Source organism: Ptychodera flava, chromosome 3 (genome assembly GCF_041260155.1).
Source record: "Ptychodera flava strain L36383 chromosome 3, AS_Pfla_20210202, whole genome shotgun sequence".
In the NCBI taxonomy this organism is placed as follows: domain Eukaryota; kingdom Metazoa; phylum Hemichordata; class Enteropneusta; family Ptychoderidae; genus Ptychodera; species Ptychodera flava.
Genome location: NC_091930.1, coordinates 19338321 through 19363074, shown reverse-complemented (window position 1 = coordinate 19363074; position 24754 = coordinate 19338321). Strand labels below are relative to the sequence as shown.

The following is a 24754-nucleotide window of genomic DNA, read 5'->3' as shown; positions in this document are numbered from 1 at the left end:
TCGCGTTGTAAAAATATTAATTTATGAGATATTCCAAACGGGATATAAAACGCATGACGTGCTAAATAACCTCAGAAACAAAAACACACATAAAACGGGAAATAAAAACTAACTTGATATGTTAAGTGCTGTTGATGATAATTGCTTTTCGGGTGTTAAAAAATCAGAAAAATACCCTAAAACGTCACCAGGGTCTTACACTAAAAGGACAGAATGGCAGTCTCCCCGTAGTTTTCAAAAGAACACACACACATCAAAGTAGAAAACTCAGTGGAATATGATAATTAACATAACGCTAAATAAATATTACACTAGAGTTATTCGGGAAGTATATTGTAAAATCCATTGTTTGAAATAAGAAAACAATTTTGCAAGTAGTGCACTATGCATTAGCAGCCGTAGTAGTTTTTTTTATGTTGTATACATTAAATACTATTGTATGTAAAACATCCGCTTCAGGCCAACATGCAAGATGTAAGTAAATAAAGAGCAAATATATGTCACTAATCAAAAAGTATGACTCATCAAAAATAGACGCAGTCGTGTTGAAATTAAATATTATTACAAGCTGTGAGTGTCCACCATTACCTTTAAGAATCAGCTCATTGTCTTCTCTGTCAGTAAAGGACAAACTCAAGACATCGTTTGTATAAGCCATGCTGCCGAGCTGGAATGATTTTCTACTCAACCGTTTGACCTGTTGATTCAACGAAAAGTTTAAACACAGGACTGCTAATTATCCCGCCTCTTCCATGAGTATTTGCATAATGATCAATACGTTTGTGTCTCATATTATGACTACATTTGCAACGCTAAATCCCATCTTTGTTGGAAAGGAGTTGATCTGCATGTGTCGGTAATAATACCCATAAAAGGTATACTGTCACCTGTTCCTATTTTGACACAGTTACCACGGAGAGGAAAATCTAACCAATCAGAGATTTTAAGCGGGTGGCCGCTTTTTAAAAATAGCGCCCCCATATTGGCATTTGAATACCAAGGAACGCCCCTTTGGCCATATATGGGCATATTTAGATTACAGGTGTGTTTACCGTTAATGCGCAGTGGAATAAATTCAGATAAGAATGATATTCATTGTAACAATGGGAGGAGTAATATCATTTCAATGAAAAGCAAATTGATGTTTATCAAATCTGTACACACAGTTACAATATTTAACCACGGCATGTACAACGATGTACCCTTACAAATATTCTTTCCTGTATTTTCTTTCCTCAATATGACATTAAACTGGTCCAATAATCATTTCCCTTCAAGGTAATACATTACCAGGTCCATGGGACAATTGTGATTTACAAATTTAAGTAGGACCATCGTGAACCACTGACAGTTAGTGGTGGTACCAGGTGTCCGGAATGGGTAAGCGTACCCAGCTAACATGCTACACCCGTCAGGATTGGTTCCAAAATTGTCTAAATATTGTATAAAATAATTCATTCGTAGCTCAACCGATACTTACAATCCTGTTAACGGTACCATACGATGTCCAGTCAGCAAAGAGAGTCTCTGCTGGTGGAAGTCTAAACCCATTTCCATCTCCCATCATTACTGACAAATTGGCGAGTTTCTCAACTGAGTCACTTTCCAGGTTCAAACGAATTGAAGGTGTATCAAATACCACAGGACCACTGCCGGGCTCGATGCAGCGTAAAACAAACTTCGCTAGGTTATCTGTTGCGTTCAGCACAGCTCCCACCAACAAATTGTTGTTTAGATCACCCTGTGCAGCTACAGCTGAAGTGTTCTTTAACGTTGCTATCCCTGAATCCATTAATTCAAGTATGTCTGTACGAAGGAGAGAGAGAGAGAGAGAGAGAGAGAGAGAGAGAGAGAGAGAGAGAGAGATTTTCCAGGTTTACTTGAAACATGAATTATTCAAAATGTTTGCGATGCAAATGAAGGTAAATGTGTCTAAACTGAATCTGAGCATTAAGAAAAATTCACCTTTAATGAAAACACAGCATTTAAGATTATTTAAAAGCCTTTATTGGTCTGCCCTTGCCAAATTGTAACAAATCTCAAACAAATCAAATAGTTCCGAGGGCTTTTATGGATCGGGGATGAGTACAAAGGTGATGACAGTGAAAATCGAATAATCGCATTGAATGCGGCGATATATTGATATAAGTAGTGCAAGCTTTGTAAAAACCATATAACATATCAAAACGATAAAAATAATGATATTTGCAAATAACATTGTGTAATTCGGAGTGCAATATTACAAGGCAGTATACGTTATTTTACGAAATCCTGCCCTAAGTGAGTTACGGTGTATGCTAATGCAGTGTTGAATGATGTCAGCACTCACCTTGGGCCATAGTCATGCTTTCATTTACCGAAACGTTGAGATTAGTCAGCTCAGAGATCGCATCTGATAAGGCACCGAGCTCTTCGATGATCTTTGAGAAAAATGGCAAAATCATGGGAGTATTTGGTAATTTCTATTCTTGCTGGTGTGCTAAACGTTCGATATGTATCCATGTATATGAAGTTTACTACGAGCAATTGTTTTCTGACGTGAATATCGTATGTGAATTAAACAAAGGTCACATATTTTATCAGTACCAACCTTTGACATGGACACATTTGCCCTCATTCCATTCATGTCATCAAACAGCGGCTTAGAGGTAGCTTCATTCATAGGACCAATCAGAAAAAGAATAAAAAAGAGTAGAATCAATTATATTTTGATAATACTTTGGTGTTAACAGAAAAGTTAAATAGGTAAGGCTCACTGAGAATGCCACGAATTCCATTTGAAAAATTTTGATAACTGTCTAATGTCAACCATGTGTCTTCTAAATTTTCTGTTGTCCTAGTTTGTAATTTTATTCAAAAGCACAAAACTCACTCAAGTCTACAACTAATTGAATCACTGCATTACTGAATGACGCCATACAGTGTATTGATGGTTTTGTGTTGGTGTCTAAATTTGACCACAACCACAGAGAATCGATTAAGAGTATTCGAACATTTGCATCATGCACCTTATACTTAGAATCAGCCTGATGTTATTAGTTTTCTACCACATTAATGAATTAAAAGTCAAATGCACAGTGTGAATATTCATACGATTTGCAGATTGTGTTAGAACTTGAGCAACATTTACTGTTATTAATCAATTGATTTTCTTCAAAAATGGCAAAGATGTTGACATGCTTTAAAGAGTGACATTTCTCTCTTCTGAGCCCATTCCCTTTTGAGCAATTTAAAACACCAGGGTGATGCCAATGGGCTTGTTGTTAAGACTTCATATCTTACACCTATCCAGCAATTCAATTGTGATAAATTAAGATAATTTCATGCAATAGTTGACGGGCACCCATGGGATTACAAATTAAGTTTAACCAATATTATTTTCTGATGACGGACGTTAGCATGAATTCTTGACGAAGCTTTGTCGACGCCAATTAGATACTACATGTGGTTGAACGACTGCATAATTATATACTCGTACACATTTGCGCATGTCATGTGCAAAGATATGCAAAAATGCGTTGGTCGTTAATTAGACCCTTATACATTCATAAAATATGTGCTTATTTACGGGTTATTTCGCATCAGAACAACACAGATTAATACTGTTGAGGGAGTCAAAATTCCTGTGAGGGACTTTCGTCTGCGGCTACTGGGAAATTCCGCGACTGCAGGCCGTCGTTACCGATAAAAAGTTTCCATAAAAAGTGTTTGGTGACAGGAGCTTGGCTTGCCCATTTATAGATGTGAGGTATGACCCCAGAATTCAGTGTGACCCAAGAATTCAGTATATTTTATTTTATACGACTTGAAATCATTTTGTAGCACACAAAACGCCAATTTTTCAAGGCATTTGAATTATTGCATATGCTTTGCCATGTATTTCCATTAGAGGGGTTTAGTGGAAAATCGATACATCACGAATTTAACGTGTTGACTCACTGGATAACTGATGAATTAATTTATTATTTTTCAATTAATTATTTCAGACAATGTGTCCATAGGAGCATCACAAAAAATAAAAGGTAAGTTATACTGAAATGCTAAAACTATACAGGAAAAAGAAACAGAGATGATGAAAAACAATGACTTTCGAAAGAAACAATTGAATTATACTCAACTGCTTCCTTCAGAAACAAAAAAATCTTACTGTGGCAATGCCAGTCTGAATTACATATGGCGAAACTTCCACATTTACAGTAACTAAGTCGGATGACTTACCCGAGACACATAATATTGTAAGACACAGACATATTTAAAGAACAAGCAGCAGATCCGCCTTTCCAAAAATTGTTTTACATAACTATTAATTTGTCCAAAAACCTGTTATTTGTAGTTAAAGCATAAATGGCAGCAATACAGAAAAGATCACTTTCTTAATTTCAGTAGATCAGTGTTTTTTTCTTTGTCGCAATACCTTATTGGCTCAAAATTTCAATTGATTTTTTATTTGGTGAGGAAAAGTAAACAAAAAATAAACACGTTTGTTACATTAAGAACATCGCAAAAATGGTTCTTTGTTGTCAGTATTTATTGACTGAAGATCAAGAAATAGACACTTTATGATGGGATGGCCTACATGCCATAAAACGAATGAAACCCCGCCGCCTTGTTTCGCCTACCTCTTATTCTCACAATAAACCAACAATTAGCAGTGTTGCCCGAAGGATCCGTGGCTACGTAAGACACTGTTGTGACACCGATGGTAAAGTTACTTCCAGGTTCATGGCTTCCAGTCACAGTGACGTTGCCAGAATTGTCCGTTGCGTTCGGAAATTCCCATGTTACACGGATGTTAGATACGGCTATATCTGTTGTAGTCTCGATGTTGGGTGGACATGTAATGACAGGCTTCTCAGATTCTTCTGCAAAGAGTTTTGAAAGTCTGGAGTCTGCGAAATGTTATAGTGACTGTGACTGTAAATTTCATCGAAGAAAATATCAAGAGAGCAGAAACAAAAGACGGGATTCTTGGGCATATAAATCATAAAACATCCGCTGTCTTGCTTGACCTACCTTTTACTGTAACAGAAAACTCACAGCTGGCAGTATTGCCCGAAGGATCTTCTGCTTTGTAAGACACATTTGTGACTCCTATGGTAAAAGCACTTCCAGATTCGAGACTGCCGGATACCCGCACGGTACCAGAATTGTCAGAGGCATTCGGAAGGATCCATGTTACTTGGATAGTTTGCATATTAGAGTCTAAGTGTGTATCAATGTTTGGCGGACATATAAGAATAGGATTTGCTGAATCTGTAGTAAGGAAATAATGAACATCATTACAGAAATAGCGAAATAAACCATACAGAGGCTACAGAAAAAAAGGAAACATTATTGATAAATACAGATGTTTAATTAGATGTAGATAAACTATCAGATGTCTGAACTTACCTATGCGTCTACACATTGTATTGATTTGGAAAATTAAATAATATTTTGAAACGTTTTATTATATATTTGTAAGTGTTTGCGGTCCAAATTTCCCCGTGTCACCTACTCTCCAATAAACTGATGCAGAAAAAAGAGAAATCGGGCTTGGCTCCATAGCCATTCGTACAATGTTTAGTGGCACGCGTTTTTAAACGATCTTGATAGGGGACATATTTAACTCTATGGCATGTCGAAATTTTGGCAAAATTTCTGGTTAAATATTTAGCTGCAAATGTAAACGTACTCAGTAACTCCTCTGACATTAATATGTATGGGGAAAGAAAGGTGAAATATAGACCCATTTCTAAGACTAACAGCCTCCGAGAAACACAAGATCACGTGAACAGTCTTCTTATTTATCTTTTTTGATGTGAATGGATCAAAATTATTGCATTTTTGCATTATTTAATTTGTCGCGAGTTGTCTTTTATTAACCATGGTTACGTTTATAACGCGTAAAGGGCCCGATACTGCAGACATGCAAATGATACAGGTACTTTCATTCATAAATCCGATGAAGTTGAAATTTTGATACACCGAATGGTATATCCACCAATCAGACATATGGATTCAGTCACGTGAATGTGTCAATTTGTCTTGCGCTCTTCCCGACGCCATGACAAGACGGTCACCGACAGACATAGCTGCACCGTGCTAGAGACGGATAGCCATTATTTCTCAGAGTTATTCAGACTATTTACAAAATTATAAAGTAAATGCAACGATACGATTGAAACAGTAGCTCTTGCCATTCTTAGAGACGCTGTGGCTTTTAAAAATCACAAGTTAACAACCTTGGTTAGCGTAAAAGATTCCGTTCGATGGCACACAGAGTGTACCTCAATGCGTGCTTGTGGGCGACAACGCTGCTGTGCCGTCACCGGTCTCCGTCGGTGTCGATCTCGGTCGTCATTGTTTACTTCTTACGGACTTTGATGTTAGCAGTGACACATATCTCGGCAGTAGATACCTCAAAATGTTGTTATTTGACGGAAACTCAATTTTTGACCATGCATTCACAGAGCTGTACGGCAGCTCTACAGCTTAGTGTTACAGCCCTACGCTGTAGGTTCGATTTACTGAATTTTTTTCTGTGATCAAGGAAATCTATTGTCGTTTGCCGAATGTCTTGATTTTTGTGCCTTCTATATATGTTGTTCTCCTGAAGATCATACTATTCGTAAACAAATAAGAGCACGGCACCGATCACGACAGATCAGCCTGTGTAAGCAAGCGTCGCGGCGTGCTTGTATGAACAGTACCAGTGCAGGAAAAACATTCCGGTTGATGACGTGCAACATGGGCTATATGGATTGCTCATCTGCAAGTGGTCTACGCAACACAGGTAACGGTCTGGGCCACTTCATGTAATAACAAGAGTCCGGAATAAGGAAATATTCTAAGTCATGAACTTGTGCTCATCAAACAAATAGATGAAAACAAAAAGGAAGAACAACCTTTCCAGCATTTGCCCAAAATGTATATCAATTGGCAAGTCTATACATTGCATTCATATGCCGGTTCATGATGTATTCGCGTATAGCGTTTAAGTTAGGAGACTAGTCATTCTATGAAATTCCCTTATTTTCAGATTAACAAAACATACGTTCTGTACGCTCTTTGATATCGAATGAAGAACCGGCTAATTACTTGCCTCTTTTGCTGTCAGAAGTGTCCTCTATATGCTTGAATATGTAAGAATTGCTTGTTCAAGGTAAAAGAGTCAGACGGTCATCATTTATTAATATTATGGGTTCATACTAGGTTCATTGTAGTATCCTGTCTACTTTCACTTTGATGTCATGGAAAAAGTCGTTATTTTATATGGATTTTCCTTTGATCTACAAATTTTCATACAATGATTCACTCGATGATTCGTGGTTCTACTTATAGATAATGGTCATGTTTTTCTCAATTGCGTATAAGACTAATAAGATTACAAATTTGACAGTTTCAATAATGGCCTCGCCTTTAAGCTCAGTACTATTTTGAAAATCATACCTTGAATAATGCCCGCTATCCTGTCAGAAGTTTTAATTTTAGTTGGTACGTCATTCTTCAACCAACATCGACCGTCGGTTAAGTCATATGTCAGAGCCTTACAACCAAACGTTTGTAAGCAGGCAGCACAGCAGTCTTCGCTTGACGAAGTTGACAACGGCATACCAGGTATGTCCGATCCCGGACGCCTGGCATTGTCCTCAAACATACACAAAGAAAGTCCTGCATAATTGAAAAGCATTAATCTTTTTGATGCTGAGTATGTGAGTGCTTGAGTAAACGAATTATTTGGTAAATAAGTGAGTGAGTTGTTGCTGTTGATGTTTCTTCATTCCTCCTTGTTAACCCTTTCACCCCCAGTTCCCTGTATACAGGTCCAACTTTACCATAGAAAACAATGGATTTGGGACAAACCATGGTGGTGAAAGGGTTAAAGAAGAGTTCCAGCAACACAACTTTACAAGTCGTAATATTTACAAATTGTGAAAGGAAGGTCATTCATAAAAAAAAACAAAAAGAACAACTATTTAAATTCCTATAGTCCGTTTCTTATATTGTAAAATATTAAAAAACCAAAATCTAATTATAATATTCTACTCTGGGCGAACAAAATCAGTTTTCTGCAATGCATTGATACGATTCTGCTTTGACTATTCATGGTATATTTTAAACTTTCTCCTTACGGAAACTAGCTAGGGTGGATCGATTACATCTTCCATTAATCGTTTCTTTTCAGAACTGGATTCTTTCGTGCCTTACGGAACGTGAAAGAAAAACTGAAAGAAGAAGAGACAATTCGACAGAAAAAGCGAATTACCGCTAGATTCGGAGTAAGCGAAACTCTTAAACAGGCTCACACACTTTGGACTGCACTGTTATTCTTTGCATAATGTTATCAAATGATTTATGTAAATGCTCTGAGTTGCCTAATTTTTATGCTGTTGACTTCAGATTCCCGGTAATATTATTTTTCTCGTCAGAAAAAAAAACTATACAATGGCAGTCTATTTCACAATTGCAACACTAACTTGCAACTTACTTTTTCACATTTGCGCTGTTTGTGACCTATCAACAAATATATTTTCCTCGAGTACGTTAAGGCGAGGCTCGAGAAATTTCTTATGAATATGCAAATTTGCACTAATAAATATTCATGTTTCCCTGAGCTGAGCGCGCGCGCGCTCAGCTTGATTCAACCGGGTCGCGGACGTGTATGGTGTGCGAGTACTCGCGAGTGTAGCCTTCGAGGCTTCAGCTCATGTGGGCAAAAGACCCAAACGGGAGATTTGGAACGGCTATTTATGTCAGCCAACTCACCGTTTCGGTCTTTGGCATATCAAGAGCATATCGAAATGAACGCAGTTTGACGAAGGATATTGTGGCTACGCCATCATGGTTGCCGCCCGGGGTTGCCGCCATCAGCACATGTTGATCCCTGATGTGGCCCACCACTTGTTTTCGCCATCATTCATCAAGGACAGACAGGAGTGTTTTGCAACTACTGGTTGTCACTACTCACGATATGTACAAAAAAACGTCAGAAACAAAAGCGAGGTTGAGTATTTTATCGATCTCCCAGAACTGCTCTCGCACTGACGCGATCGCTGAATGCGTACGGTGCACGTGCTGAAATGGACGCGACCGCCTCGTTACTAGGATACAGTCAGCTGTCTCTACCCATAAAGCATTGTATGTGGTCCCTGGATGGGCTTCCCCAGGGCCTGCATAGGGATTCCCCGGGCCGGCTAGAGTCCCAAATTACGACAAGAAAATGCCAAAATCCAGCCGCTAAACTTGTTATTTTTTTTAAATCGCTGATGTGAATGTTATATTGACATGTTTGTCATTATCATGCTGGCAATTCTTTATCCCAGAAAGCAAGTGCAGGCACAGTTTGACCCCAATTACGCTCGTACTGGAGGTCGTCCGTCAAGGGTCAGCTGATATTTTGTGGCGAGTCATTAAAACGGGGCGAAATTTCTTACAGTATAGGTCGCACTAGTGATGGAAAGTGAGGTCAACGCGGACAGTGTGGTTATTTACAGGATATGGGGGAGTCTACCGGCTGGATTCTGTGCTCGAACAGACCATACCATTTTCGAACCAAAAATACCGTTATTTAGTGAAATAAATTATTATTTCCGGGATTTTATCAACATAATAATATTTTGCGGAGTCGTTTTTTATAAATACATATACAAAGTTTGACTAATACGGAAGGATGTGCCGATTTAGCCAGTAAAACCGAAACGCACTCGTCGATAGAGGGCGCCCTTGCGGGAGCCGTGCCTTAACATACTCGAGTCTTCTAAATGGCCGGGCAAACTAAACATGCTCCTTAGTGACTATAGGTTCTCATCCTTAGTGCCTGGGATATTATGAAAACTCGGTCGTGTATGCGAGTGACCTTTCTGTGTCAATATTCCTAAAGTTAAATGCCGTTTATGAATTAAATATCCTTCAATAACGTATTCAGTCATGCCTGGTACATCTGCCTAATTGCCTCATTATATTCTTTAAAGATACTATTGTCACCCAAGAAAACATTTTACCGTAACCTACACTACTCCTTTCAAAGTCCCTTGTAAATGATTCCGCATTGCAGAGGGCAGTAAAACGTCAGTAAGACGTGATCAGAATGAGTGATAATATTAAATTTTTCCAACAAAACTTACTTATGAATCGTGATAGAGAGCTGTACGTCATTAGGAGCGGCGTGGCTTTGGTCAAATCAGGAGGGGTTTGTCATGTTAAATGTAACCTTTTCTAAATACCCCTATCTAAATGTGACCTTACCCATTAGCCAATTTTCTCAAACATGACCGTCCCCTTCCATATTTGCAATGCGTGTATGACATCGTGGAATACAGTGTTTTCAATCGGGTTCGAACTCACAGCATATGGTATCCGGTCACCTGGCGAAGAAGCAACAGACGCACCCGCTCGGCCATATCCCCACTCCCGATAATGAGTGGTCGAATAGCCTGCTAAGTTGGTGCATTTTTTCTGACTGCGACCGCTCCACACGTTGTAGAGTTCATGTAGCACTCACGCTCGTATACTAACTATCATACAGCTCACACTCAAACTTTATCGAAGCAATGAATACATCGCTTAAACTGGGAGAAAGACATCTCCGCTGACAATTCTGTGAACTGGGAGAGCTATCAGCCGACGGTTGAAAATACAGTGTTTGAAATTGTAATTATTTCAACCCATAAACTCTAATTTTTACCGTATCTTTACACCGGGTCCCTTAATTGTTTTTGTCCCTCTCGCTTGGTTATGCCATGGAATTAAATCTTGTGGGTTTTTTTTTAAGTTTGGCGGCTACCTGAATGACTCTTTTCAAAGAATAATCCGAAATGGAGCAGTCAAACTATGCATACGTGCGTATGCATGTCCCTTGAACTCCCATTTGTATTTTGGATGGTGAGTAGCCTTTCTGATCTGATCTGAAAATAGCCTTAGTGACTTTGGTTGCTGGAAAACTGTTTGATTGAATATCGGTCGGTGTTGCCTTCGAGTGATTTGTCGCCCACGAAGTCGAATCCGATCGGTTCATCGCAGAATTCTTTAGAAAAGGTGATGCTTTTCCGCAGTGTTGTGACGAGTCTCTTTGCACTTTCAAGTAAACCCTCATTCTAAATTCGTGAGGATTTAGCGCAATGCCACTTACCTTTGTTCTGACTTGCCCATACGCTTGCACCATACATCAGGATAAACCATAAGGGATACATTATTGGGCAGATATCAGATCGCCGTACTCTAGCCACTGAATTTCGGGATGTCGCTCTATGGATCTTTCTCGATTAATTTTCACCAAAAACCTGCTCATCAGACCGTGAAGTAATTGAGATGTAATATTGTCATTAGGGCCATTGGCGTGCAACTGCACAGTCTATGTAACATAATTAATTATTAATGCCAATTGGAAATTCGAACGAGATAAATTACAGCAAGCAGCAAACTCTCTCGTTGTGTATGTTCCAGATAACCACAAATTACTTAGAGTATCACATGAGTATATTTTTAATGCAGCTCCAGCGGTAACAGCACCGTACAAGGGCATTTGTACAGTAATACTGTTTATCCTTTATTCCGTTCACTAAAATGATATTTACATATGTGTAATTTTTTTAAACAAAGGTGCTTTAAATTTGTTGACCAGCCAACAACACCACAATGCTCTTGTCACCATCGTGTCTAACATGTGAGACAGTGAATTTCAAAATAGCCTGGAATTTCTCTGCGCTTTGGTAACAAAAAAACACTTTTGCATTCATAACAACTTCTCTTTTTTGACAGATTTTGCAACAACTTAGTCTAATACGACGTTCACTGTTCTCACTCATTGCCAAGCAGTGTCAGCATTTAACAACATAATCAATATCTCTGCCAAACATTTCTTGCATCTCACCTCACTATGGCCAGGGGTTTCTAGTGTACCATGTACTGTCTGTAATGCAGCAACCTGGGAGTGCTATCACTGGTCATCCATCAGCTCAGCAGCCATATCCGTACGTGAATACCCCATTCTACCCCAAAACGATGGTCCTCTATATTATCCGGAAGAGTTGCTATCGCACTCGGACCATGTATTAAGTTTCATGTCCATCCAACGGTTAACTTTGTCAGATAGAATTATACTGCATTGATTGATTCTGTTGATCACACATTAGATATAACTCTGATGAGTTTTACGTCATTCACGAATTACGATATTTTCACATTGGATTAATGTTACCAATTCGTTTCTTACTTGTGAAAAATGTTTACGTCAAAAATAGAAAATCAAAACGGTATTCTGCACTCTCCGACAGAGATACAATAATTAGTGTAGTTTAATTACCATTCTCATCACGTATTTGGTCATTGTTCAACTCCGTATTCCGGGTTTCAGGTAGTTTCTTGTGCATGTGCATAAAAATTAGTACACTACTACGCCATAAGTTCGTGCAATAGAGAATTGAGGCACTTGTCAGACCGGGTCTGACAAGTGCCAAAACCAACCAACAAATGCAACATCTTTCAATTTGGCACGCTACTATATATTATATTTTTTGTTAGTCTTGTCTTAAATTTGAAGTGCATGCAGTGAATTCTCCTCTCTATGTTTTCGTCTCCCTTGACAGTTTTAATGAATCCCACGGTTATAAATACATCCAAATTAGTCATAAATTCTGAAGATCGGTGACGTTTAACTCGAAGACATTGCTCTTGCGGCAAGGGTGCTAAATAAAATCACGTGATTTAAATTAAGGTTAAGATATCGCTAGGAAGCTTTTACTGATAGATAAATGATCGAATTGAATTAAATCATGCTAAAGTTTTCTGAAGGAAATATTGTCAGGAAAGGTCAAGGATTTTACCGTCATCTTTCATCTGCCTGCTTTATGAAACTAAAGACAGGAGTGACTTGAACATGGGTGTTCGAAAGAACACGGTAGTCAGGCGTCATATGTCTTCATGTAGCCGGAAAAACCAATCTCGCTTCCATAATCAGAACAAAATATGAAACATTTAAAACCTTTTTTCAGTAGATACTTGCATTCTTACACCAAACGGCAAGATTTACTCGATTCATTGTCATCTGATAAGAGTGAAAACGTATATGTCAAATATACCCTTTTATCGTACGTATATAGTCCACTAAAGCTTGTGAAGGTGTCACGTTTGACGCATTTTGCGTACTTCTCCTGGTTTTTTTCCAAATTTGGATCAAAAAGCATAAAATATCATAAAATCATAGCACAACAACACCCATCGGTAATTTTACCTTTTCACACGCACAAGGGATGCTGTTCATATGCTGCGTTTTATATACTTCTGCGACAAAAATGATTGTGAAGTCAGCGACTTTCGTTTGAGCCAAAATTTTATTACAATTGACAACTAAATCTTGGGGATTCGCTTTTTGATTGAGAGAAGTTACAAAACAATATGGAAATTATCGCACCTATTAAGAGTTAAAACTTCAAAGAAGTTACAAATATTATAGAAATTATGACACTGTACAAGCTACATTTAATGGAATGGTACAAGCTCTAAGAATCTCCGAATTCAGTCAAGACAGTCACTGGTCATGAAACTTAGTCTCTCTACGGTCAATGGCTTGAATGAAATTTTTCTGAATAAAAAGTCAGTTTCGTAGAACACAAATCAAAGTTCAGTGTACATAATAAATCCGAAATATAAGTGTACTGTCCCAAATTAATAGCTATAATAGCCTTTAAAGACATTTAAATTTTTCAAATACATTAACTATTCAAATTTTTCAAATATATATACTGTCTTTGCTTCACCTAATCACTAAAAATAGTTTCACAGCAGCTCTACAATATATTATTCTATTGATATGCAAATTAAACGCTAAAATAGTGAACATAGCATTAGAAACTGTTCTGAACCACATACCCTCCAGAAGACCACAAGAATTAAACTTTAAATGGTATCCGCAAATAAATATGATATGCATAATCAGAAAAAAGGGCCATTAACATATAAAGATAGGCAACATTTCCGAAAACAAATATTTATTTTTGAATGATTTTACACAGTGTCAATAGTTTGTCCTAATTCCAATGCTACCATGGTATGTTTTTGATACGACTTTCCTCAGACACTCGCATGTTGACGGTGAGGAACACCGCAAACTCTCATGCAAATAACGTCCCCAAGTATTGTGCCAGCAATCCTGCCACGGAGTTTTGATATATGGTCTACATTTTAAACATGCATATAAAGCTGTAACAGTACATTATGAAAATTACTTCTTCTAATGTTTCATTCACATTAAATATCAGCTGCATACTAGGTGTGCTGCTTTTCGATATCACTCTCTAACATTTGAGACCATTTTAATTTTGTTAGTAAAGTTGACTTTTGAAATTGAAAACGAGACTGACACTCTCCAGTGGTAGCATTCCTGCAATTACGGCTTTTATCTGTTGAAAGACAACATTTTTCAACAAACATTTTGACTTAATGCATGGAATTTTAAAAGAAGTGTACGCGCAAAATATTCATCTCTAACAGACGTTTTACCTTCCGTCTAGACTGAAAGATTCGGCAGTGAGCGGGCGCTCAGAGTTACATAATTTTGTTGTACAATATTGCAGAAAACGTGCTTATGATTTCATAAAGTTATTATAATTGTAATTACAATAATAATAATAATAATAATAATAATAATAATAATAATAATTATTATTATTATTATTATTATTATTATTATTATTATTATTATTATTATTATTATACACTTTATTTAAAGAGGGTAATAATAATAATAATAATAATAATAATATAATAATATATTTTAATATAAGTATTATATAGAAATAATAATGCGAATAATAATAGGTTCAATTTCCGTGAAAATTTCACCATAAGGGTATTTTGGGTCGAAAAGACCAAATATGATATCAATTTCACTGCCCCATGTTTCCATGGTAACCATTTTAGGGGTTGAAAATTTCAGTTTTGCTAATATCCCATGAAAAGTTACTTTGATTGATATGAAAATTACCTAGTGGGGGAGTTCGGGTTAGAGAACACAAAAACCAGACTTATCTTAATGTTTCAAGTTGCCATGGTAACTATTCTGGATTGAAAATGTTACTCTTTCACTAATTCCTATTAAAGAACTATTGATTGATGTAAAAAATCATAGTAAGTGTTTTTTCTTGTTAGCACACCAAAACAATCACACTCATTTTAATGTGAGATGTTTCCATGGTAACCATTCAGGAATAAAAATTACCAGTTTTTCAAAGATTCCACCTAAAATCCAGTATTCGACAGAATATGTTATAGCAAAGGGATATTTTGGGTTAGAAAGACCAAATATCCAGTGTAAAAATCCAGTAATCAACAGAAATATTATATCAAAGGGTTATTTTGGGTTAGAAAGACAAAACATGATATCAATTTTTACTGCCCTGTTTCCATAGTAACATATTTGCGCTTTAATATTTCAAAGTTTTCCAAATTCCATTAAAAGTAATCTCAGTTACTATGCAAATGCTCTCCTAAGTGTATTTATCACAGCATGAACTCCATGTTCATTTTTGTTTCATGTTGCCATGGTAACCATTTAGGTAACCACAGTTTTTTTTATTTAAAACCATGCATATTTTTGATCAGGGGTATCTTTTTCGTTAACCAGACAAGAAAAGGCTATTTTACGAGATTCTGCCCATGAAGTGAATTTTCTAGTCTTTTGATGTGTATACTTGCACGCCTTTAATACCCAAGGAAACAGGTATAATGGACGACAGTGGGACTCAAAAGTTTTGTGACCTATTAATAACCCGTTTCACTCTCAGAGTTGTATGCAAATTTTAAAAGTCGCCATGACAACCTGGCAACAACATGGCCTTTTCAGCACTGAGACATACTGTAGCAGGGCTGAAAATTGGCCACGGCCCTTCTGCCGGAGGAGGCATAATTTCTGTGTCATTGTGATTGATACATTATTATCAAAATGCAACGAGAATGCGTTTTATTGGCCATCGTTTCCTGTGCCTGTCATTCAAGTAGTCAGTTCAGATATTGAAACTTTGTTGCAAAGTTCCATCGCTCGGCCGGTCGTCTTCGTAATTTCCAGAACAAAGTCACATTATGTGCCCAGCTGGGTTTGACTGCATTTATCTACCTCGTCCCAAAGTGACAGACGGATCTTTCAACCTTTCAGCTTGGTGAAAAACGCATTTATTGATTCGCCAAAGGCCTGTGGATTCGGTTATTTTTGCACAAGTGCTACATGGACATAGGAAAAAGTTCGACTCACCTAACCCTCTCGATTGTTGAATACAACCACGGTCCATGATGAGAGTTTTCGAATCAAAAACTGTAGCCGTGCTCGAATACAAATGTCTTCTCATTAAATTACGTCATTCTTGATATACAAGAGTTAGCATTCCAAACCTGTCACCTTTTTTTTCAAAGTTTTGAGAAGGGCGGTATTTCCATCTGAATGATTGAACGACGTGAAACGCAAAATTCCATCGCATATTATCCGGCAATATGTGCACTGTACAGTAGAAATACTGTATACGCTGCAGCCAGTGCAGGTACGTATTTTACAGTATAAGCTTATACTCCACAAAATGGCCACAGACGGCGTGAACTTTCTGAAAGGATTTCCTAAACGTCCTCCTTGGTACCTTAGAGACTTACATGTGATGTCCTGGAAAGTATTCTCTGCAGTAATTCCAGTTTCTGTTAACATGCACACATTTTATAGCTCAACGACATGATAGCGCGAGACAGTTCTACGGTACTATACACATTCTCGCGCTCCCAGGCTCAATTGCGCATGCTCATACTTCATGTACTTGCAGACTACATGGACTACGTCACCTGTGTTTTGCTTCCGGCGCGGCCGACTTGGCAACTTAGGTTGAGCAAACAAATAACGAACAGCCGAACGCACTCTCAGTGATGGCGGCCATTGTATTGTGTGCAAACCGAGACGATCGCTCGCCGTGCGCGTGTTGTTCCTCGAATTCTGACCCATAAACATTTAAAAAATGCATTCAAATGTGATAGTGAAAGCTGTTCTCAATTAATAAGGTGGCATACTCAGCATAGCTGGATGTTTATCGCTAGTTTACCTTTGACCTCGCGACATTTGCAGGAGAAGTTTCTTAGCACGGACAACTTGATAACATAAAGCATGGCGGTCTGTAAGTATTTTCATTAATGTGTTGTGTAATTTACGAGGTTCAGATTTTAAGTAAATCAATTTTAACAAGATTGAAACCGATTTAACCGTGTCCGCAGTGATTTAATCTGTATATTTCATGGCGTGATTTGTCATGGGTTATTTTTTATGCGTGTGGGTTTTTTATTTACGTCCATATGTGCGTTGCAGTTGAGCATAGTTTTTCGGACCATCACGCATGTTTCCCTGGTAACGGGTTTGTTTACACACTGGCATATTTTCTGGCGCCTTTTCAATCGTCTGTTGGCCTAGACTGTGAAAATGTCATTCGAATTTCATGCTCGTGTGCTAAAAAACCGCTGTCGTATTTGTGCACGGAAAATAAATGGCACAAGTTATCCTAGTCTGGCAGAGACCCTGCGATTCGCGTTCTTCCCCTGTTCATGCTGTTCGAACACGCGCGCGCCCTTCAGAGACGCGACGCGAATCCCAGGGTCTGGACGTTCTTGCAAGCGACCGGTCGGATTTCTGCTGATCCGGGTACTTTATAGAGCACCACACATCCGTAAATCAAATAAAAATGACAAGTACCATAGCCAAATAAAATTGAAAATGAAAAATAAAACCATACCGCGTATAGAGGTTTACTAGCTGCTAGTATATATTCTCTCCGCCCAGTTAGATAGGTGTTTCTTTTGAAGTCACAACCCTAATGAATATTCATATACTTGCAAAAACCGACAGTCGCTGTGTCTGGCAGCGCGTAGCCTTCGAATGCAGTCCCATCGTGGGCGCGCACAAAACAAGGTACAGCGACTGTGGAGAGTCTAAAGTTATCCATGCTCCAATTTTATCGTGGAGTTAAAGAATTGTTTCAGAGTACAGTTTTAGTGAAGACATTCTGATGTTCACCGTCCAATTTTTGTTGTCTCTGTAAGAGAGTCATTGCTTCATGGCAGCAGGCAGAAAGCAATAACAAAACCTATCGGCCAGGGACACACGTAGTGAAATGGTCCAGACACTGTAGAGGACGGAGATGTGCGGTGTGTGATGCATTGTGTAAGGCAGGAAAGAAAAAGAAAGACAGTAAAAACAGGGGCAGACCAAGTCAATACCAAGGCAGTGACATTTCTGGTATCACTGGCAAGGAGACAGGAAAAACGGGGAAACTACAGAGTGAAACTCATGGCAGTACAAATCGTAAAACAGAGGGCAGGAAAAAAGATGAGAAGATTCATTCCCTTGCAGAGACAGAGGTTCAATGATCTCATTGAAGAAATGGAGTGTCCCATTTGCAAAGACATAATAGATGGACCAATACAACTTTTGTGTGATGGACCACATGTGTTTTGTGCTGAATGTTTGTGTCAGTGGTTGCAAGTTTCTTCATCCTGTCCTGTGTGCCGTCTCTCTATTATGTGTGAATCTATTGTAAGTCCCCCCATTGCCTTTGCAAACATGCTATCAAATGCCACAGTCACATGTGATTATGGGAATGTCGGTTGTAAATCAGTTGTGCCACTGCAAGATCTGCAATACAACACGGAACGGTGTGTTTACCAGTCCATTGCTGGAGACCACTGCTTCTCGTCAGTGAGCCCATTTCCCATCAGAAGCCACCATACTCCAGTCCCCATTCCTGACCCAATCAATACCGAGACATCAAATGATGAAACATCAAGGGATAGGCAGAACAATATATGTGCAGTGAAGGCCGCAGAAATTGTGTTGCAGAATGTATCAGCGGTGCATATGCTGCTACAGTATGAAGAAATGGCAACAACACTTGTCAAGAAAAAATAGAAGCAAACAGAAGTGATGATAGTTTGATAAAGGTTAAAACCAAGGGCCAGGTGAGTTTTTTACCAGCATTACTCTTGCTGATCTATACCCACATATCAATATACAGTTAGATTTGGAGTAAATTCTTCTGATAAAGCTATCATGGAATATGATAATTTGTAAATTTGTATTTGTAATAACATTTATTTGGTTTTGTAGTACATGTGTGACCTGGTAGTGGTTCAACAAATTAATTTCATCAAGTAATGAGCTAGTCCAATTTCATGAATTTATCACCCACATATACTTTTGAAAGATAAATTTGGTTTTTCAATTTTTGGTGTGATTTTTTTCAGCCATTGTGTTTAACATATACAACAAAGCCACGAAAAACAACCTCAGAAGCTAGCACTAGGACAAGACATCAGAGAGTGTTGCAGTTAAGTCAGAGGAGAGACATTGTCAGTGGTGGTGATGCGATGCTGCAGCTGAGTGAGAGGAGGTGAGACACCAACAAAAGGACAAGAAGGAAAATCCTCCAGATCTTGGGACTCACTCCTGACATACCTCCAGGTGCTGGCCTTCATTTGGAAGTTGCTATGGGAACAACATGGGCTACCAAGAGGAAATTATGGCGTTACTTCAAGGCATGGCATGTGAATATTGGAAGTGAGGTATGTTATGCAGGTCATTTTCCCCCACACTCATCAAGGTCACTGTCCTTCTTGACCTCACAACCATGAATTTAATAAGTCATGTTTGGAATTTTCTGGAAATTTAATTAGTTGTGTAAGAGAGAGAATTTTAGAACAGTAATTAGCATGTCAATAAAAGTTCTAGATTGTTCTTATATGCTCTTATATAAGCACATGAGTATTAATATTGGGACAGCAGGCTTGCAGTCAGACTTTTGGGATTGTGTGCAAACTCTATTATCATCATGTAGAGAAAGACTGTGGATAAGTAATCTTTGTTATCACATATTACTGATATATTGTTACTGTTGTTTTTGCATCTTGTTCATATTTGTCTTCAGGTCTAGCAAACTTACCTGGCATGGTACAATACCTACCAGTGAAATTTGGATAAAGTTAGGTGGGGACAAGGGTCAGGAACCATGAGAATGGTTTACCAAGTTGCTAACATCAGTAATCCAAATGTAGCAGATAATACAGTGATTTGGAGTACATTTGCAGCACCTGATTCCTATTACAATTTAGAAATAGCTTTAGCTGTTAACAGAGGTCAGGTAGACAAACTGGATGGCACAAAGTGGAAGTAAGTCTAAACATGCATACTGTGTTTTACTAAACAATGAACAGATTGTACCATATATCTATTTTGGTACAATATTTGGAACTTAAGATACATACATATTGGTTATCCAAGTTTAATACATGCATTATACTGCTGATCCAAAAATCTGAAAAACAATGTGCAAATCTGACCAAACTTATGCAGCATAAATATGATACCTACATTAAATAGTACAAAAGGCAAAGTTGTTTTCTTGCATGTACAAAATGCATTGATATGTAGAAACATGCCATTAATTTAGAATGGTGTGGACAATTGTCTTACATTCCACTTTGATTTATTTCAGGGACAAGACACTATTAGCACGGATGATAGGAGATTATGAGTATCTGGCCAAGAGTTATGGATTGTCTGGACCAAATGGTATGAAATGTATACTTGCATGCTATGATTTATACATAAGAAAAGTTGAGGCACTGACAGGACAGGCAGTTTATTGTGTACACTTCAGTTTTACCTATGATTTACATGTGTACGTCCTTGACCTATCAGTTTGCAATATGTGCGACTGTTAATAATCAGCATGCATTGTGTATGATATGCTGTAGAACACAATTATGATAATTTGTTGTAGTTTTTCGTTGACTTAAGACATTCACAGCTAACATTGATTAGTCAGATAAATTTAAAGGAAGGGGTACACAGTGGGTCAGATCTTGATATTTGCAAGCTATTGACAAATGATTGTTTTCCTCTGTAGAAATTCTTGTGTTTATTTCTCAATTTAATTCTTACACATAGTATTAATATGTATACTGGCAATGCAAAATGTAGTAACCATGAATTTCTTTGAAATAAATTGATAAGTTTAAATTGATAAGTTTGCATATTACAGGTACATCCTCTCCAAGAGTTCACACATGCACATCAAATTGACTTCATGAACACCAGTCATGTCTATACCTACTAAGGTTTTTAAGTAATTATGTCAGTTTTTGTTCCTTGTCTTCCTCACATTGAAATATTTTAGGGAAATATTTTTGCGTATGCTGTGTGATCAGCAAGGAACAAGCACAGTTGCCGAAGGAGGAACAACCATTGTCATCAATGAAGAAGAGAACCCTTGATGATATCAGAAAATGTCACAGTGAATTTCTTTCAACTGGTGGAAACCTAAGGTATGCCATGCAGCACTACAATAGTGTCAGAAAGCCACTTTTCAATGTACCACTGCACAGAGTATGTACTAATCAATTCAATCCACTATGTTGTTTGCTTCCATTGACCAACTAAACATATAGCTCTGTTCTGTTTCAATCAGTTCACTTTACCTTTCTCTGAACAGTTCAACAGACCACACTGTGACCTATCTACAATGTACATGTATGCATGCCACTATGTCCATAATGTAAATGGTGTGCACAAATAGAAGTTTATTAGTGAAGCTATATGCGAAAACAAGTTGACAATGAAGCCAGCACATATGTCAGCATTTGTGATCAATCTAGTTGTTGTATATTTGTATGTAGTGTTTTCTTCATAAATAGGTAGGTATGAAAGTTACAAGATATTGTCATACATTAAAAGTAAAAGATACATGTGCTAACCCTTATATTTTATCACAGGTTGCAGTCCCATGGGTTGCACATCAGTCCTGGCTTGTTTTAAAAGTTTTTCACCATGATGGAAGCTAGCTGTGCAGTACTGGATATCAAGATCATCACGACTCTGGAGAGAGATGATGACATTGATGAACCCGTGCTGAAGCCTGCTGGATTTGACACATATGTTGCCATGTTGAAACAAGTCGAGACATTACAGTGTGAAGCGAAAGAACTCCAAGAAGAAGCTGAGACCTTGGCTGATAGTGTTGAAAAGGCTCTCCTTGCTGATGATGACTGTGACAATGATGATGATGATGACGACAACAGTGAAGATGATGGCAGACCACCACTAATGACCTTTCTTAGATATCTGAAGCTACAGACGTAAAAGCGAAACTGCCAAAACAATGTGGTTTTGTAGTCTGCGGTATTGACCAAGCTCTGCAGTCATTTGGTGTTGGACGTCATTCTTACCACGGGCAGGCATTCATCAGAAATCATGTGAACAAGTGCTGTAAAGTATGTGTTTTACAACTGTAAACTGTTTTGTTGCTAAAGTCATTAAAAGGTTCAGTATTCTGCTTGTCAGGATTTTCAAGCTTTCAGTGTCAGATTTATTGTGTGTTATATATATACTACAGAAGATGTATTTCGTCTACATTATTTTGACCTACTTTCAGTGAAACAACTCTGTTTGCTTCTTTGAAAGAAAGTTATTATATCCTTTTTTTTATTTTTTGTGTTTCAGGAAGAAAACATTCAAACGTTGTGCAAGAGCGTCATCAGGACCACAGCAAGAATATGCCCATAGCTGAATGAACAGGCTGCACACATTTGTGGTCTGTATAAGCCAATATTTTCAAAATTTGCAGCCTGCCATAATCTTTAGAGTACAAGCAATAGAATGTCAGATGAATATATTAGCATTCTCAGTTCAAACATATCACATTTAATGGCATATCACAGAGAACACTTTCCTAATGAAAGTGTACCCCCCAAAATGCATATGTTAGAAGATCATGTCATCCCTCAGATTGAAAACACAGGGTTTGGCTTTGGTTTCCTCACAGAACGGTGTAGAGAGTATCCATCATGAGATTAGGAAGGGAATGGACCGGTATAGTAAAGTACCTGGCCATAATGGTTTAAAGAAATTAGAACTTATGGTAAGGGAGCATCATGTGATGACCAATTCAAGTCATGTGAAAGTGCCAAAAACACAAAGGGTTTCATACAGAACCAAATAAGCAACGTGAAATAATGATAACCATAGTGATAAAAGTAAAGATAAATCATGATAAAATAAACATGTAAAGAACAAATTAATTCAGTCAATAACAATCCAATATGTAAATAAAAACACTGAAATCTGGTTCTTTCCATGAATCATATTTTTACTAAATTGATGCTTGTATTTTTAGTCCCCAAGATACCGTCCGGGGGGACTTATAGGTTTGGTCATGTCCGAGCGTGTGTCAGTGTGTGCGTTTGTCCGTCCATGCATCCGTCTGTTCACGCAGATATCTCAGAGATACATGGAGCGATTTCATTCAAACTTGGTACGAGGATTACTTGATATGTCATACATATGCACGTCCAATATATATACATATGCATGATCCAATGTGGCCGCCATGCGGCCATTTTATTACAATTTTTTATGTACAGAGCCATAACTCCGACATGTTTCAACCGATTTTATTGAAAGTTAGTACAAGGACATTGACCTTCATCATACATATGCACATCAATTTGTTTCACAACATTATCCAATATGGCTGCCATGCGGCAATCTTATTACAATTTTGTCATGTACGGAGCCATAACTCAGGCATATCTCAACCGATTTTATTCAAAGTTGGTACAAGGACATTGATCTACCGGTATGTCATACATATGCATGTCAATTTGTTTCATGATATGATCCAATATGGCCGCATGGCAGCCATTTTGTTACAATTTTTTCATGTCCTTAGCCATAACTCAGGCCCGTCTGAACTTTGTACAAGGACTTTGACCTATGTCATACATATGAACATGATATGGCTACCATGCCACCATTTTGTTACAATTTTTTCATGTACGGAGCAATTACTCAATCATATCTCAACCGATTTTATTCAAAGTTGTTACAAGGACATTGACTCGTGTTATACATATGTATGTCAATTTGTTTCACGATATGATCCAATATGACCACATGGCGGCCATTTTGTTATGGTTTTTTTTCATGTCGAAAGCCATAACTCTGGCAAGTCTCAACCGATTTTATTCAAAGTTGGTACATGGACATTGACTTATGTCATACATATGCATATAGATTTTTTAGACAGTAAGATTAAATATGGCTGCATGGCTGCCATTTTGTTACGATCTTTTCATGTACAGAGCCATAACTCAGACATCTTTACACCAGTATCATTCAAAGTTGGTATAAGGACATTGACCTATGTCATACATATGCACATTGATTTGTTGAACGCGCGTATAGCAGTATCATGTCAATTACCTAAGTTTCATAATTAGACTGATATGTCGAGAAATACTGCATCAGATTTCATGAAACTTGGTACACATGTTAACCCTTTCACCCCCAGTTCCCTGTATACAGGTCCAACTTTACCATAGAAAACAATGGATTGGTACAAACCGTGGTGGTGAAAGGGTTAAGCTTACATTGCTTTAACAATGAAAAGGCATTTATCAGTGTCATTTTATTATTTGTAATTGCTTATTTAATGAACTTTCCTAATTAGAGTTATATATCCACAAGTACTGCGTCAAGATTTGATGAAACTCGGTACAGATGTTGATCTCATAGTTTGTAAATACTGCATCAAACTTTATGAAATATGGTACCGGTGATAATCTATTAGTGTTAGGATAGTATGCAAAAATGTTCGGCAACATCCTGTTGATTCATTACTAATTGACTCATTTAATGACATTTTGTAATTAGGATGGCGGCCTACATTGGTTTTATGTTTTCACCACCGTGGAACTCATTCTT

General features: G+C 37.8%; 2 protein-coding genes and 1 long non-coding RNA gene across 3 annotated transcripts in view; 2 read left to right on the top strand and 1 right to left on the bottom strand.

Annotated features, from left to right (window-relative positions):
* LOC139125257 (hyalin-like) overlaps positions 1-5248 on the bottom strand; it is a 6496-nt gene extending 1248 nt beyond the window's left edge. The window contains exons 1-6 of the mRNA XM_070691355.1: positions 5014-5248; positions 4620-4862; positions 2591-2652; positions 2330-2420; positions 1481-1806; positions 589-697 (exon numbers count right to left, since the gene is read on the bottom strand). Of these exons, the coding sequence (XP_070547456.1) occupies positions 589-697; positions 1481-1806; positions 2330-2420; positions 2591-2652; positions 4620-4862; positions 5014-5194 (1012 nt within the window). The 5' untranslated portion in view covers positions 5195-5248. The remainder of the gene's footprint in view (positions 1-588; positions 698-1480; positions 1807-2329; positions 2421-2590; positions 2653-4619; positions 4863-5013) is intronic.
* A 10395-nt stretch (positions 5249-15643) lies between these two features.
* On the top strand, positions 15644-19996 carry LOC139129697 (uncharacterized). The gene is made up of 3 exons (XR_011551648.1): positions 15644-17123; positions 18040-19557; positions 19920-19996. It is a non-coding gene; the product is annotated as an uncharacterized lncRNA (long non-coding RNA).
* Positions 19997-20000: 4 nt separating this feature from the next.
* LOC139129696 (uncharacterized) lies at positions 20001-22988 on the top strand. The gene is made up of 5 exons (XM_070695372.1): positions 20001-20161; positions 20487-20563; positions 21171-21318; positions 21766-22263; positions 22493-22988. The coding sequence occupies exons 1-4, from the start codon at positions 20001-20003 to the stop codon at positions 21806-21808; spliced, it is 429 nt and encodes a 142-aa protein (XP_070551473.1). The 3' UTR covers positions 21809-22263; positions 22493-22988.
* Positions 22989-24754: the final 1766 nt, after the last annotated feature.